Below are 17417 nucleotides of genomic sequence, written 5' to 3' on the forward strand. Positions count from 1 at the left end.
ATGTCAATAGATTTTTATTTTCCAAATTTCTTAATGGTTATTATTATTTTTTCGGTGTAAATTATTTAAGAATTTAACCTGAACTTGCATTTTTCAATGACTAAACTGCTTGCAGAAAAATATTTTTATACAGCCCTGCTCCCAGAAACTAATTTTATCTAAGTCAATATCTTACCCAGTTGCCTAGACAAATTCCATTCCGCTTTTTATTTTCTTTTAACTTATGTTCCTCAGTTATTAAAGAAGGACTTCCTGGCAATTCTGGAGATTACAAAAGTAATAGCTTTGAAAGAACCAAGTAGGAATTATTGCAATGAATATACTATGGGATGGGAATAGTAGCTTATACACATGTTTTGCAGTTAATGGCTTTCAGAGCTGTAGGCATTAAATTCCAGTACTTTTCCTTCCCTTCGTTTCCCATCTGAATGGAAGTCCAGCAAAAGCTCAGAAGATGACTAAACTTAGATTTATTAGCAGGGCTTGCAAAGGAGGCAGTCCTCATTTAAACCACCAAAATGCTGCTGAATCTGTTGGCAGAATGTGTTCATGCTGCCCAAGGAGATAATAGAGATATCTGCTCCATTACAGCAATTTTTGCATCTTTTCTGAGTCACCTTAACTGACAGTTCCCAGGCTGATGATCACCTCGCCTAAGTTTTAACTTTCTTAGAGTCCATCTAGCTGAACTTGTCCTCTGGCTTTCCTCTGGAGTCAGTAAAAAGAAAAAGGTCATTCCAGAGAACAATTTATCCCACAAATGGCAGGAACTCATAGAAGTTTGAAAGGAATAACGCTAAGGAATGACCCACAACTCTTCAGTGGCTACTTAGACTTAGTTTAGACTAGATAATTGAGGTGCTAGTTAGTAAAATCAAGAGAAAACACATCCCTGGAGACAAAGCAGAGAGTAAGAACTAGTAGGATTTGGGGTTAATACTCTCAGGACAGAGACTAAAGTATCTATACCTATCATATGTGCTGTAAAAAAATCCATGGCAGAATTCTCTTCTGGTTCTGCATGATGCACCTATGGCCCTACACACTCCACCAATTTGCCATGGGTTAGCATTATACTGTGGGTAGCACATGGCATTGAAAAGAAAGGGATAGTACATTAAGGAAAGATTTTCTTGACACTGAGACACGTAGAGATTACCAAAGACTCTGTAATTGCTAATGAAGAATTAGGTACAGAGATCCCCAGTCTAATGGCAACCCAGCTAGCTCTGGACGCAAAAGCTGTAGGACTGCACAAGCACAGCACTGCCCTGCAGCAAACTATTCCTGCAACCAGGACCAGGACCCCAGCTGAGAGTTACAACGCCAAATAAACACCCCAGCTCAACTGGCATTAATACGTGCAGCTTCACATTATATCTAGGGTACATGGATGGGGTTTTAATCCCTGTTACTAGGAATTCTTCACCAGTAAAATTATTGTTTTTACACTATTTGTCTTCCCCGTCAGACCACACATAGAAGTATAGCTTGGCTGTATATTATAGAGGGATGAGAAGCAGGGTAGAGGCTTTCCCAAGAAATAGGAACATGCCAGTGGTTCACCCACTGGAGATTTCTCTTTTCTCCAGCCATGACTAGCAAGAAAAAGTTTCATAGATCTTTCCAAAGCAGTTTGGCTGTGACACAGCACCCTTTATTTCCCCTACCAAAGCTGATCCTGAACTTTTTCAATGACAGTGCCCTTCCAGGCTTTCAGCTTCACTAATGTGACCGAATTCATAGTAGGCTCATAACATCCTTTTTAGCTTCTGCTGCTGCATTTGAGAACAAGATTCTTTATAAAGCCTGCAGCTTGGTTTCTGCCTGGATTGTGAAGATTTTGTTCGTTCCAGTTCTGTTACATTATTATCCATAGAATTCATACCACCCAACTTCAGATCTCCATAATGATTGCATTAAGAGGCAATGGAGACAAATGGACACTCGTCATAGACTTAATGTAAGATGGATGTCTAAAATAAGGCAAATTTAAGTCACGTAAGTACAGTTTAAATAACTAGCATTGATAAAGGCCTTTCTACTTTATAAACCCATACTTAGGGAACATTAATTCATCCATTGCAGCTGATGAACAAACAGTGTTGTGTTGATAAACTCAGAGACATTCAGCAAAGAGCTAATCTTTGGCAATGCTTGGAAAACAGAGGTCAGTGAAGCTCTTTTTCTTGCATTTGCCTGAGAAAGAGTAAAGCTTGATCACAGCTTGGGTACAGATGGTTGCATGGATGCCCTGTTCAGATACAGATCTCTACAGTATAGATGTCTGAAATGAGCACAAATCCTAACCCTGGTGCCACATGGTCCCTAACATCTACCTTGAACTTTTTGCTTGTTTCTACCATCTCTAACTTGAGGTTAGTAGAAGACACTTTATGCAGTGTCACATGGCTAAATCCATCAGCACGAAAAAGCCACTTTGACCAAAGACAGATGTATCCAGGCAGATCAAAGCTATCTTGGTCAGCATCCTGGCTCAAATAGGAGCCAAGTAGAAAACAATTAAGTACAGAGACATATTCTTAGCTATACCCTCCCAGCTCCAGGATTTCAATAGTTTTTAAAAGCTGAGTGTGAGACGAACAATCCTAGTTCTATTGTTCTTGTGTGCAGCTGCATCAATAAGGGAGATACATCCACACATAGGCAGGCACACGACAAAGTAATGTCTTCCTGGTGGCACCAAGGGAAATAAGAGCAGATAATTAAAAGGCTCTGAAAGAACAGGAGGCTGACAAGACACCCAATAAAAATCTAAAACTAAAGAAACCTGCTCCATCTTTAGATGAACATGGAAACACTTTTCAGAATCTACTCTCCCTGCATTACCACCATTATCTTCTAATTACTGCCTCCTACCCCCTTGGTGTCCCTACCAGTTTCCCTCCTGTTGATTTATGGGATAACTCGCTGATAGGATTCTTCTTAACCAAGATCATTGTAGACATCACATCCCTGCAAGTACTTCATTTGAATTTCTTGGCTTGCCTGGCAGTGCAACTGCCCTTCAACATTTTTCAGAGGAAGGACAGAAGTGGGACTAGCTTACCAGGGTTACAAGTTAAAATTTAATTTGACAGTGAGTCATGAACCACATAATCACCAATGAGTCCTCGTCACTTCCATTTCTATTCAAATTCTTGCACTATGTTCACTGTTATCATAGCTTGGCTCATTCCAGATTAGTGCATTTTAGGCACTATAAACACTAAATCAGAGGCCCAAATCTGCAGATCACTCAAGGAACTCCCCCACGATTTGAGACAGCACCACATTCAGGGGAAAAGTCTGGAAAAACAAGTTCCAACAGTGCAAAGACAAACAGGTAACAGGCTGGGAAAAGTCTGTTATGCCAAACTACTGCTGGAGAAATCTACATTTCATCAACAGGGCTCTTACCATTATGGGATTTCTCTGAGTGGCATGTGTGCTGGCTGTGATCCTGTGCCCCCATGGACAGTATCAGATTAAACTGCTCAGCAGATCCCAGATCAAGCCAGACAAATGTGTATGGTCCTTGGAATTACAGCTAGGTAAGATACAAACCCACCTGGAAGCGGAAGACAGCTGGGAGCTTGACTTTGTCAGTGCATGTGTGTGGCAAGTGTGAATGTGCAGGCTGCTGAACACCTCTGCCTGTCTTTGGAGGTCACCACTCAAGGAAACATTGATTGCAAAACTTGTTTACACAAGTCTAAGTAGATCCACTACAGTTTAGTACATGGATGTCATAAAGAAGACACCTACACATCAAAACATCCCATGGTAAATATAGAGTAATCCAGACCTCTGGCGTGACCTACTCAGTATAGCAGAGCCAGATGCTAAAGGTAGGATTTGTTTGATAAAATGTAGACATCAACAATGTAAATATTTACAGCTGAGATAGCCACCTTTACTTCCACATATGTCTGTAGAGAAAAAAAGGGCATCATCTAATCTACTTTGAGGATGAAATGAATTATGTCTCAGGCTCTACTTATTAGATATCCAGAGCTACAAAATGAGCAAGGTGACTTCATCATTCATAGTGCAGATGCATTTGCAGGTATCAACATTTAATTAGATGAATCCCATGCTAAGTGTACACAACCCAGGAAACTGTCATTAAGTATCTGAGTAACTCCTGTGCCATTCTTTCCTAGCCCCAGGGCAGGGAACAGGTCAGTAGAGTCTGGATGGGAAAAAATAAAAACGAAAAAGGATGCATATGATTTGTCAGTGAGCTTTATCAATTCTTATCTGGCAGAATGTCCTTTGAGGACTGCTGACAGCTACAAGAGGGTCCAGCAGGAGCTGGGGCAGCTCTACACTAGAACAAGGACAAAAATTCAAACAAAGGACATCGGAAACACTGATGTAAGAAATAGCCTGGCTCCACTGCCTGGCGAAGTTGAGTATGAAGTAATCATTACCCTCCTTCCTTTCTTTTCGGCCTTTGGCTTTCATTCATTATTCCCCTTTATCTCTTTAACTCCCTTTCCAGAACAAAAGACTCCGATTCTGGGTCCTGCTGAGATTTCGTTTTCTTCAAATTCTTTTTTTCATTCAGGCTGTAGGTGATGGCTGAGCAGGGAGGGACACCTAGGGTCAGCACATACCCCTTATTTCTTTTCATATGAAGGCTCCTAAAGAATTTAAAGCATTTCAGAGGAAGAAGATGTCATAAAACTCATGGAAAAAAACAAACAGAAATCTCAAGGCAATCATTGTCTCTGAAGCATTATAGGCATTACACAGCAGCAGAAGGAGAGAAAACAGTGCTGTGAAGAATAAAACAGTAATGAGCATAACATCTGGGTATGTGAGGTACAGCAGGAGGGAAAGGGGAAAACATCAGAGCCCTGACAAGTCAGGGCTGGATGCCTTCCATAATACAGTGCCAGCCTTGCTCTTCAAGACTTGTGGTTGCAGTTGCAGCATCAACATTGTGCTTGGGTTGGACCTCACCCAGAGGAACTCTGGGGAACCATTTAGTTTATGTCTGTGTTCACAGATGCTGAGCACAGCAAGGGGCCAAAGCAAAGGCAGGAGAGTTGAATTACTGCAAAAATGTAGGAAGCCATAAGATGTTCTTCTCTTTTGACATCAAAGTGCATTGCTTTCCATGCAGTACTTTTAAACAGGAGAAATATTAGTGCAGAAAACAAGGTCCCCAAACAGGAGCAGAAAACCTACTATTATTGTTATTATTTTTTGCACCACGTGGGCACCTTGGGATAATTTTCATGATGTGTAATATTATTGTTCTAGACACTAGAAATACAGATCACAAGGACTGTTCATGTCCCAGACCCAAATGTTATACATGATCATTTGACTTTGTTTCACATGCAACAGAAGACTGTAGCTACCTTGCTTGCATGGGTTACTGTAGTTCAGCTGATTTGGTGGATGTTTTTTTTAAGCTGCAGGAACTTGAACATGTGCCCAAACCTCTACAGACTCCCTAAAAACTCACAATACCATTTTATACCCTGCAGCCCCTTTGAGGAGAAATAAATCCTCAGAAAAAAACATATATATTGAAATGTTCTATGGAAATTTGCATGCAGAAATAGTCCAAAGGGAGATGAGGCAGTTTTGTGCTTCTCCATGCTCTTAAATAAACAGAAGTTTATTCATCAGCCAGGAGGGATTTCTTCTTTCTTTCAGCTGTTTCTGACAAGCAAGGGAGTTATTTCTTATGTTTCTCTTTCTTTGAAGGAAACAAGTTAATATCATATTTCTCCCCTACCCGCCATCATTAACATGTCTTACTGCTACAGATGAATGACAAAAAACAAATGTTGGGCAATTTTCACTTCTCCCAGGTGAAAAATAGGTTGTCTGCAGCAAGTGAAAAGAGAGAGGAATCAACACACTGCACAAGGCTGCTTAATTTATGGGCAGTTACTATGTCTTCGGGGAGTTTCATAACAAAACTTCTCCAACCAATGCTTGATAACTTAACCTAAAAGCCAGGATCGGTTGTGGTGAATAGTGCTCCATTCCAGTAATAGACCAGGAGCAAAAGTGCTTTTGGAGTAAACAGATAACTGTGGTATTTTCTTAAATCCTGTGGTATGTGAATCTATCATGTATGGAGTATCCCATGTTGATACACCCCGTGTTAGCAGGCAGCAGCAAGGTGTCATTCCAAATACAGTAAGTAGTATCTCAAGGATGTTGAGCAAACAGTGAGGGTGGTAGAGCTCTGCTGATGTCCCATCGTTTAACTATGGAGATAAGGCTTTGTTGGGAGTGATGGTGGCTAGATCTGGTTTGAAATAAGTATCATGTAATGAAAGGTGAGTCTGGAAGGTCAGGACTTAAAGGGGATAAAGTGGAATGCTGTAGTCCCAGAGGTGAAATGAAATACCTATAAAACACATCTACACTAATTTTAAAAAGGTAGAGAGAAAAAGCAACAAACAGGATCCATGGAATGAAATGTCTTTCAAACAAGAAACATGTTAGAATTCTTCACTGGAAAATAAATGCCTTGGAGGTGATGTGGTTTCTTTACCCAAAGCCACATAAACTGTGGAACTCATTGCCACAGGATGTGGTGAACAACTGAAAGATGCACAATAAGCCTGGGAAAATCTTCTATACAGTAATTCAATCTAAAACTACTAGGGGCACAGAATAAAGAGCATCTGGATTCTGCTGCTGAGCTACTACTTGAAAGGATTCAGTCCCTGCCTGCCTGAGTAGGTGATACATTTTAATCACATGGAGATGCAAAAGCCTTTCCGATGGCTCCAGACCTCCTCTATCTCTGAGCTGTGTGCTTTGGATTTGGAACAGGCATTCTAGTAGGCAACAGTAGAAATGGACTTTAATTTGGAACAGGCGTAACTGCCAGGGTTATTCTGGGTTTGAGTGATAAAGTACCAACTAGCTGGTAAAATGGTCTCTCTTGAACTGAGAAAATCTATGAATTCTTGAATCTTAGTCATTGCATAATCATAAGAAGCAGGGCTCATGGTCAGCTTCTGACATTATTTTGGGGGTACAGGAGGAGGAACACGTTGTTTTTTCCCTTTTGTCCCTGCATAAGCCACTTCTGGACCTCAGCAGAATTGGGAAGATCTTCTGTAATGAACAAAGAGGATCCTAAACCCACATCACTGGGGCTGAAATGAACTGCCTGCAGTACATGCTTTCCTCAATTTCGCCAAACCACACAGTTCGTTTCCCCGAAGCTGGGAAGCAGAACAAAAATGACCTTATGTATGAGCTGAATAATAGGAGGACTCTGATGGAAATACTAGCAGCTAAAATGCAGGAATAGCTTGCTTCAGAGGATGCTCTGATAACACAGATATCTGCATCCTGCCTTCCCTTGCTTCTGGGCTAAAATACATGGTGAGGAAAAGGGGAGAGAAATCTCCCTTCTTATCACACACTATGTGTTTTATCTGCTTTCCTCTGCAGCTTTACCAATTCTAGTCACAGTAGAAGCTGTTTGGACAGGACTCAGAAAATGGACCCTGATTTCCAATTAGTTTCTCTGTCATTCTTTGCCCTTCTCTCACTGGCACTGGCCATAGGCAGCTGCTGCTGCAGTCAGTGGGAAATGAGACAGGATATTAAACTATTAATTTCTTCTTTGCTTGCTGCCTCAGTTTCTTAGCTCAGCAACAGCACAAGTATTCTTCATCAAGATTATGGTCATCACAATGTTAATCCCTGTAAAGGTCTTCAGATCATGAGAGAGGCAGGCACAAGTTATCACTGAGCTGATGAGGGGGAACGAGTTGTCACAGAACAGACCAACGATGCACTTAGTCTTATGTCCAGTTCCCAATAACTTTTGCCACCTGCACAAGCAGAGGACACAAACACTACCAAGGCCTCTCCAGGCATACTGTTTCTTTTTCCTTTTCTTTTCTTTTATTTCTTTTTTTTTTTTTTCTGAATTAATTTTGCAGTCATATGTCACTGCATCACCTAAAGTACAGAAGCAAGTTCCTGACCTCTGATAATAACCAGCAATTGTTCTGGTACATCCCCATTGATTGATTTTTTGTCCTTATAATGTCTCTCTAAGCTCATTCAGCTGCAGTGACTGCACCTATTACCGTAAGATGTTTGCATGGACATTGCTGAAACCCCCTGCAGACATGACAGGAATGTTTCGAACGCATGACTTCAACGTACATGGTCTGTCCCCAGCTGCAACTCACCTGGAGAAGAGTCATTGAAAGGGTTCAGGGCAGCTGCCCTCCGTATCTTCTCTAGACAGGTCTCTTGCTCCTTTTTAATGATGCAATTGGAATGGGTTGCTGTAACCTGAAAGGAGAGGAAAAAATGTGGAGAAAGAATAATTACAAACTAAAAATAGCTAGTGAGTTTACCAGGAAACATCAGTAAGTTTTGAGGTCCTGTTCTAAAATGCTAAAGAAATAAAAGCATCCTTGTAAGAGAGAAAAGTGCAGAAAACCTTTCAACAAACCTTTCTTCCTTTTTTTTTCTTTCCTTTATTTCAATACCTCTTCCAGGAGGCTTAAGGCCAAAGTATGGAATTACAATTTTTATAAATTGTTTGGGGGGTTTTATGTTGTTCTCCCTGCCAAACTATAATTTCTAATGTGTTTGCTTTATTTTATTTTATTCCTTCCTCATATAAGGCTGAAGCAAAGGTACCTCTAAATGGAGAAATAATTTAAAGAAGAATCAGAAATCAATTGAGGCTCAGTTTGATCTTACACCAGTTTCTTATGAGTCTTGCACAATCCATTAACATCACTCAGGACTCAGAATTAAATTAAAAGCTCTTTCTCTTCATCTTTCACCCTGTCCATTCCTTAATGTTTCCTTCTTCCTTTATTCCTAGTGAACACAAGGCAATTTTCTTGCCAAAAAAAGAATGCAATGCCAATTAAAGTGAGGTGACTTGATCCAAATCTCTTCTTTTTCTCCCCGCCGTGTCCCCACCCCCTGCCATCTTTAGGGCTCTAAGGCAGCCCACTGCAAGAAAAAAAATGGGGGGAAAGCAAATGAAAACAAAAAGAAATTAGTTTATAAGAGGAACATTGCAGCCAAAAGAGTGCAGGCAATCCCAAAGCAGCAACAAAATGTGACCCATTCCCAGAAATCAATACAAGATTTCATTCCTATCACAGACAGTGGCCAGAGTGTATCAATTAAAGGGCAATACAATCTCAGGTTTCATTAGATCATTTTACAGGGGCACTGTTAAGGTTGAAATCACACCGCGGAAAGCACCGTGAAAATCAGTGCACTGGTTGAAGATGGGGTAGGTCACCCTGGTTCACTGAAACAATTTTGCTGTTTCATATTTCCCATCCCATTTCCTTCACTCTTGACGATAGAGAACTACAGAGGAAGCAGAGCGTACCTGACCTGCCAAGTGGTCTGTTTTGCCTTGCCTGCTATGTAGGAACAAACAAACGGGGAAAGCAATACCCGAATTCAATCTTCTTCAATTTATTTTGGAGCCCCGTCTACACAACTTCACTTCCCCCGCCTCCCATTAGGCAGAATGGAGTGAACAGTTTGAAACGCCACAATACACTCAATACACACTTACAGTAAATGCCAAAGCACAAGTAATCCTAGTTTGGTGGTGCTTGCGTTGTGCTTTTGTGTGTGCTAGGAGGTGTGGAGCCATTTGCACACTTTTGGCCTTATAACAGTTATAAGCCACCAGCCTTATTTCAAAGACAGCGACGGTTTCCTTAGGAACCTCTGTTGGGAAGTTTTCCTCACCATTTGTTAGAACTGATAATGCTACATAGTCTCATCTCCAAGATCCCAGTAATACATTTCAGCTATTTTCCTCGTGGGATGCACCAGGCATAACCATATTATATTCGTTTATCTTCAAAACAAACACTGTTCTGTTTTAAGGGCTCCCATGGGCCTGGAAAATATATATTGTCACAGATCTCTAGGATCTCCCAAGAACATAAGGGCTTTTGCTACATCGTCCCCTAAACCTCAGAGAAGATTGGGAAAATTGCATTGGCTGACATTCAAGTTCTTAGAATGTCTGTTAAAAAAGATAAGAGAGAAATAGCAAGTAAATCAGGGTTCTGGTGCTGGTTCACTCAGGTCTGAAAGGAGCATCTAAGGGTTGTCTCAGTACATGAATATGGAAGTTTCTGTACAGGTTAGAAAAGTTCTCATGTAGTAATAGTAGTCATAATAATAAAAATTGTAATAGTAATATTACAATATATATTGTCTACGCAAGCAGGATACAAATAAACAAAAAGAAATGTTTCTTCACACACTTATTTTTAACCTGAAGAGCTCCTTTCACCTTGATATTGTGAATGTTCAATGTTACAGGAGGTCAAAACATATACATATATATATGCATGTATGTATTTATGCAAAGTTCATCAAAGGATACTAAACACTAAGAAACCCACCATGCCCAGATTTTGATGTCCTGTGGGGCACTCATAGACCTTTGAGAAGGTTTCAGTTCAATCTATAGTGAAAAGACAAAAGAGTTATTTATCCTTCTTGTATTTGGTGTCTGCTTTAGTAGAGGTAAGCCAAAGCCAGGACTTGATTGATTATAAAGAAAGCCTAAGGATTTGATTATAAAGAAAGCCTAAGGATAAGAGCTCAGATTTTATTGTTTTCCTTACAGACGGGCACATCTGGTCAGATGTCTCTGACTGAACTGACTAAATTTAGTCAATTGTATCTGAGTAAGTCTGGCTCAGGAGGTATTTGAAATGCAGGCAGCTGGGCACAAACGGCACTAGAGCGATGGGCTTCACCTGCCCCTGTAGCTAAGCTTTCACTATTGGCAGACTATTTTGATGTGACTTCCCATAATCATTTTTATGCCATTTTGTGGCACTCTTCATCAACGAGGGGAAAAGGGGGGGCGTGGGGAGAAAAAAATAAAGCAAACAAAAAAAACCCCAAAACACTGGGGAACACAGAAACTGAGACAAAAAGCAGAGAAAGGGAGGAAACATTAACCTCCGTGCCAGAGAAGCTGCTTGTCATCTTTGCTAATAAAAAAAAAAAAAAAAAAAAAAGGGTTTGGATTCCTAATAGCAAAAGGTTTCGCTGTTGAATGTAGAGATCCTTTAATGTTTTCACGTTTTCCTGAAAGGATCCACATGTTTTGTGTTTCTTCATTAACTACGTACTGGTAGAGCCTTTAATCTGTCAAGTCAGTCTTCAACAACTGCCCTGCAGAGCACAATTCAAATGGAAGTGTGAGATTGAACTTCATGGCCTCCTGATTTCATTTCTTTTGCCTCAAGGACATTTGCAATTTCCTGAGTTCAGCAGAGACAGGCTGGTTTCAGTTTCCCAGAAGATATCAGTGATATGTGCAGTTAAAGAATGTTCTGACACATACTAGAAAAATCAAGAAACTAAGAAGATAGTGCATGAAATTCACTCTTTTATAAAAAAAAAAAAAAAAAAATTACTCTCAGTGGAGTGAAGGAGTTTGACTCACACCTGTTTTGAAAAGACATATGTTTGCCTAGATACAAATACAGTAAATAGAATTGACGTCTGTTTAGTTGTGAGGGAACAGAAAAAGACAACAGCAGCTAGCTACCGCACTACAGCTGTACAACAAATTAAAAACTTTCATTTTTCTTCATTTGTTTTTATTAAGGTGGCCACCACAAAAATAACCCGGCATGTGCTGCATGCAACTTATAGTACTTAACTCTTTGTTGCTCCCTTGGCATTACGGTAAAGTTAATAACAATGATGTCATTAGGTAACAAACTACATTATTCTCTGACACATACCCTCAAGGTACTGCTTTACTGTGAACTGTTCCATTAGGAAAGCTATTGATGGTACATACACCTAAGCAGAGAACCAGGTGAACACATCTCTGCTGCTTCCAGACCTGCCCCAGCTCGGTAAATCAGATCAGCAAATTTTAGAGTCATGTTTAAGCAAGGAATTGCTCAAATATACAGATGGTTCAGGGAGAGAACCCCATGGGAGGAGCTGTGCGGATCAGAAGAGCATCATACACTTCCCTGCTCATGGAAGTAAACACATGTTGCCAGTTTATTCCATCAGGAAATGTAAATAAACTTTTTTCTTCTTGTTTTGGTTGAAGTATATCAAACAGTGGGAGCAAGGCAAGTGAAGGTAACTTGGACAGCAATTTTTCCTTTCCCCAAGATTCCTCCTCCACTGGAAAGGCAGCATGCCTAGCTGTCTGCTTCGGTGCACGAAGATCTACAGAGCACAGTGGTGGCTCTGCACCTCTTCCCAGCGTGTAGCGCAGGCTGTGCCTCACATTAGACACAGCATCGTACAAACTTTGGTACATGACTTTCAGTTTTAAAAAGTTAGCTTAAAAACTGATACATTATTATGTGAGCATTCCCCAAAGAAGCTTATTTTGTCATGGAAACATTACTAGATTTAATCCCTTATCAAGCAATGATTCAACTGGTCAAACCAGGGCCAAGACTTGCACAATGTTGTGTTAAAAATAGAGGTGTTTGGGAAAGAGCTCTGATTATCTGGATTTTTTCAGAACTGATTTACATCATTACTGGTACACACAACACTGGCTTGGCGGTGGAACAAATTGTCTCCAGGAAGGCCTTACGTTGTTGCTTGATTGCGTTTTTGTCTGCCTGTGTAAATAGCACCCAAACTACTGTAATTTCAAAACACTTCAGACTAAGTGAAAGGGTAAAACGATTAGGAAGTTATTCAAACCAAGGCACAGTTGTACAATCTGCAGCATAGTTTTGACACTATGTTTTAAGAAAATTGTGCAGAAAAAAACCCACAAACAGAGCACACTGCCAAAAAAGGCACTGATCCCTTTCAAACTGTCTTACATGAATTTAAGTTATGGTAACTTTTCTACACTGATGGCTCCTAGAGAGATGCATGTCTCACTGCAGATTAGAAAATAACAGCAGCATAATCAACAGTTCACTCAATGGATGCCTTCTCAAGTGGTAACTCTGGACAAAAGATGTGTTATGCAACATAGGGTAAATCTATTTTTGAGTTTGCTGTCCTGGTTTCAGCTGGGATAGAGTTAACTTTGTTCCTAGTAGCTGGCACACTGCTGCGGTTGGGGTTTAGGATGAGAATAATGTTGATAACAAGCTGATGGTTTAGTTGCTGCTGAGCTGTGCTTACTCTAAACCGAGGACTTTTCAGTGTCCCGTGCTCTGCCAGTGAGCAGGGGCACAAGGAGCCGGGAGGGAGCAGAGCCAGGACAGCTGAGCCCGGCTGGCTGGAGGGACATTCCATACCATAGAGTGCCATGCCCAGTATATAAACTGGGAGGAGTTGTTTTGGGGGGTCTGATTGCTGCCTGGGGACTGGCTGGGCATCGGTCAGTGGGTGGTGAGCAACTGTGCTGTGCATCGGTTGGATTTCTTGGGGTTTACTCCTCTCTTTTTTTTTTTTTTTGTTTTCTCCATTATTATTATTGTTATTAGTCTATTATTATTTTATGTCGATTATTAAACTGTTCTTGTCTCAACCCACAAGTTTTACCTTTTTCCAACTCTCCTCCCCACCCCACCAGCAGGAGGAGTGGGCAAGTGGCAGCATGGTACTTAGTTGCTGGCTGGAGTTAAACCATGAGGTTTGCCTTAACTAGCTTCTTATCTTGAAGATCAGTTGAAAAACCTCCTTCCGAGTATGGTGAGGCATTCTCAGTATAGTTGATAACTTCCACAGGAACTGACATCTTGAGTTAAACGAGTGTGTACCTTTAGCCTATTATCTCTATTAGCAGGCAATACCAAGCAACGTTTCTCAAAGCCTTGCACTGGTAGGATGCAACCACTAATTGGAAAAGTTTTTTTTTAAATCTTGCTAGACATAATGTGCTTGAGGTGAAACTAAAGGCTCAGTAGCCTTTTCTGATTGCTGATTATATTATGTAAAATGGCTTTCTCCTATTGTTCCTGAGACTTTCTTCTCCAAAGATAAAAATCTAGAAGTATAACTCCAAATAACACATGCTACATGTCTTCCTTCTTCTTTCCTCAAAGGATAAATCCCAAATGGACATTAGCCTTCCTCGTCGCATCTCTGCATGTTCTGACCACATCCCTATATTCCTCCCAACTCGCCTGTCCCTTTTTCCACATCTGTAAGCTTCCTTTTGTTTGAGGGTTCCCAGAATCTTTATCATCAGGGTAAAAAGGCCTCTCTTTAGTACAAACCTCCCTTGTTTCAACCTATGACCATAGTCCATTTGTCTCCTGCCATCACCATGACAAAAAGCATTGCTCTTCCCTCTTGATAATGTCTCATAGACACTGTAAGGCTGCTACTAGGTTGTCCCAAAAGTTTTTCTCCTTCCACCAGCTACACAAGCCCATTTTCCTCTCCTTACAGGCCATCTTGGTGTCCCCTCTTCTGAACTTGCTACAGTTGATCGATATCTTTAATACACTGAGGAGCCTAGAACAGGATGCAATACTCTAGAAGTGGTCCAGCAAGTGCTGCGTAGAGGGGGATTAACCACTTCCCTGTATCTACTGGCTATTGTCTTGTTAATACAGCCCAGGACACTGTTGGCCTTAACCTTTCCTCAGGACCCATGTAAACCGTGCAGAGGCAAGGGTACGAAGTAGTCTTGAATGGTTTATCACATTGAAAAAAACTTTTGGTGATTTTCATTCATTGAAGGCTGAAGGAATCTGTGCTAATGTAAGACTTCTCTCACTGTGGGGACCTAGCGAAACAGAGAAGCTTTTAGGAGTTCTGCATTTGCCATGTTGCCACATTCATTTGCAAGGCAAGTTCTTGTTATTACTCGTGATTATTTGCCCATTTATACCTCATTACATTTAAACAAAACCCTGAAGAGAAAAGATCTTAGACAGGAAATTTGTTTTGTGCAGGCTCCAAGCAAGTTCAATAGAAACCCCATCTGAGTCACACTTGGAACAGAAACGTGTGATGAACAGCTACAGGAGGGTGTAGAAACACTTTCACCACACACACACATATACCCTACCCAAGGGAGAAAGCTTTAATTAATCTACTAATTAAATTAAAGCTATTTGCCCTCAACTATCATACACGTTCCTCCCTTTCACTTCTCCCCGCAGGCGGCTCCAGCAAGTCGTGCTACAGCTCTCACTCTGATATTCCCCAGAGAGGCTTTAGGACTGGGGATAATTCTGAAGAAGGGAGGCAAAGAGCTCATTACAGCAGTGGTAATGGGAAGTGAGCAAGCTCATTCTCAATTTCCCTCCTCCTTTCAGTGCTAAGTGACGCTGGTTCACATATTGTGCCAAAGTGGAGGGGAAAAAAAAAACCCACAACCCAAAACAGAAAAAACCCACTCAAATCCCACAAGGAATCAAATCTTCGCACAAAAGACTGTGCCTAGAGTAGCTTTCTCAACAAACTCTTCTTTCTCCTTCCTGTCTCTGGAGGGTTTCACCACTATTTAGCTGTAAAAACTCAAGGAGGGGAATAAAGTACATATTCATGAAGGAAAGAAGGGAGCAGACTGAATGGTGTGCCAGAGTAGCAACAGGGTGAGACGAGCCAGCATTGGAACTCAGCAGAGGGGATTAGAAAGGAAGAGAGGCAATGTAGGAAAACTTCCTAATGATGACTGGTGAGGCCATACACAGGAAAAAGAACACCAACAAATTACTGGAGAAAGAGAAAAGTCACCTTAAGAGCATTTATGACCAGCTTTGGTTGTCCTTGGGCTATGGACATTGCCTGGGAAGAAAGTACGGTAATGGCTGTAAAGTGCCTTCTTCCTCTGACCTCCCAATTTAAGACTGTCAAAAATATGATGAAGCTGCGCTTTCCTGTGCGCTGGCCACATTCACAGCCATATATCATTGATACAAACACAAAATACGATATAAAATGTTGCACTGATCAGTCGAGGAACTGAGATGTCATTCAAGTAATCCAGGTCAGGGGTATGGAAAGTTTCTGCTCTGCTTAAAGATGTCACTGAAATATCTTATTATTTTGGAATAAAAATTTTAAAAGGTGATGCAATCTGCTCTGGAGGGGAAGAAAGAAAAAAAAAAAGAAAAAAAAAAAAAGAGGAAAAAAAAGGTCTAGATATGTGAACATATTCCTGCAGGATGACAACAGATATTGAAACAACTGAGTTTTCCACATGATAGAAGATTCAAAAATTTTCTTGTATAAAGTTATTAACCACTGTAATCCTTCGGTGTGGGTTTATACCACAGAGAATGATGCTAATGCTACCTTTATTAGGTGATTTAATAAAATAGGTTGTCTGCCTGATGATGAGTACCTTATCTGCGTGTATTCAGTCCTGCATCGATGCCGTGCTGCTGAGAAGCATCAGCAGATACTCCTCTCACAGCTATTTAATGTTTTGGACACTCTATGTTGATCAATATTTATGGTCTGAGTTACCTGGGTGAAAGACATGGTATGGAGAAAGACTTGTAGTGTCAGTGTTTGTTTCTTGCTAGTAACAAAAACAAGAGCCCAAGGTGACTTGTGCAGCTATAGATGTTGCACTGATGAATCTCATCCCCATCCTGCTTGGAATCTGTAGTGTTTGCATTGGTTTTCCTCTTTAAGCACCCCACATTTTATAGGCCAGCAAAAATATTGCACTGTCATTGGGCACACAATTTAATCACAGCTGTTCACCAGTATTTAAATATCTGGCAAGAGCTCTTTAACATTTAAATGTAATCCTTAGAAAACATAATCTCTGGTGATATGCAGTTATATCGTGACAGTGAGTAGCTTTGTTCTGGGTAGACAAGTGATTGCTAAAGGGGTGATCATTTCCACCAACACAATTTCCTCCCCTGAGGCAGCAGACGGCATTTGACACATTCGTCATTTGTAGCAATTTAGCCACATGCAACATTTCTGCCTTGGGCATTTGTAAGCTCAAAAATGATACGTGTTTAAAGATGCCCTGGGCGTCACTGAAGGTAAGGAGCCACATTACCTGCTGTATAGTAGTTGTCTCCTTAAAGGAGTCAACTTCTCAGCTACTGTATATTGACAAATAAGGACTTACACAATGGGAGATTTGGCCTCTGCCTTTAATCCTATGAACAACATTTTCGAAACCTGAGAACATGCACCTCTGAACTAGGATCATGCCTTGCGATTTTAATGCAGTTCAAATGTGCCCCACTCAAGAATATGCAGTGAATGAGTGATGGAGTACAATTTTGGATCTCAGTTCCCTATTCCTGATATTTCAAAGGAACAATAAAAACATACGGCTTTTATATATGCCATAAAAGACAAGCACATGCCCAGACTCACTATCAGCAGGGATCCATATGTTAGCCAGAATAAAACCACAATAGGCAGACAGCAATAACTGACATTTTCACAGGACCTTGAGAGATGCAGAAATACAATCACACCCAATTCTTTTCTTTAATCACAAGAGCAGAACTCTAGAACATCTT

General features: G+C 40.7%; 1 protein-coding gene across 4 annotated transcripts in view; it reads right to left on the reverse strand.

The window, feature by feature from the left end:
- Positions 1-17417, reverse strand: part of ADCYAP1R1 (ADCYAP receptor type I) — a 149073-nt gene that overhangs the window by 85431 nt on the left and 46225 nt on the right. For all 4 annotated transcript variants that reach the window (XM_037386839.1, XM_037386838.1, XM_037386837.1 and 1 more), the window contains exon 3: positions 8196-8301. In XM_037386839.1, coding sequence (XP_037242736.1) covers positions 8196-8301 — 106 coding nt within the window. The remainder of the gene's footprint in view (positions 1-8195; positions 8302-17417) is intronic.

Source organism: Falco rusticolus, chromosome 4, assembly GCF_015220075.1.
Source record: "Falco rusticolus isolate bFalRus1 chromosome 4, bFalRus1.pri, whole genome shotgun sequence".
In the NCBI taxonomy this organism is placed as follows: domain Eukaryota; kingdom Metazoa; phylum Chordata; class Aves; order Falconiformes; family Falconidae; genus Falco; species Falco rusticolus.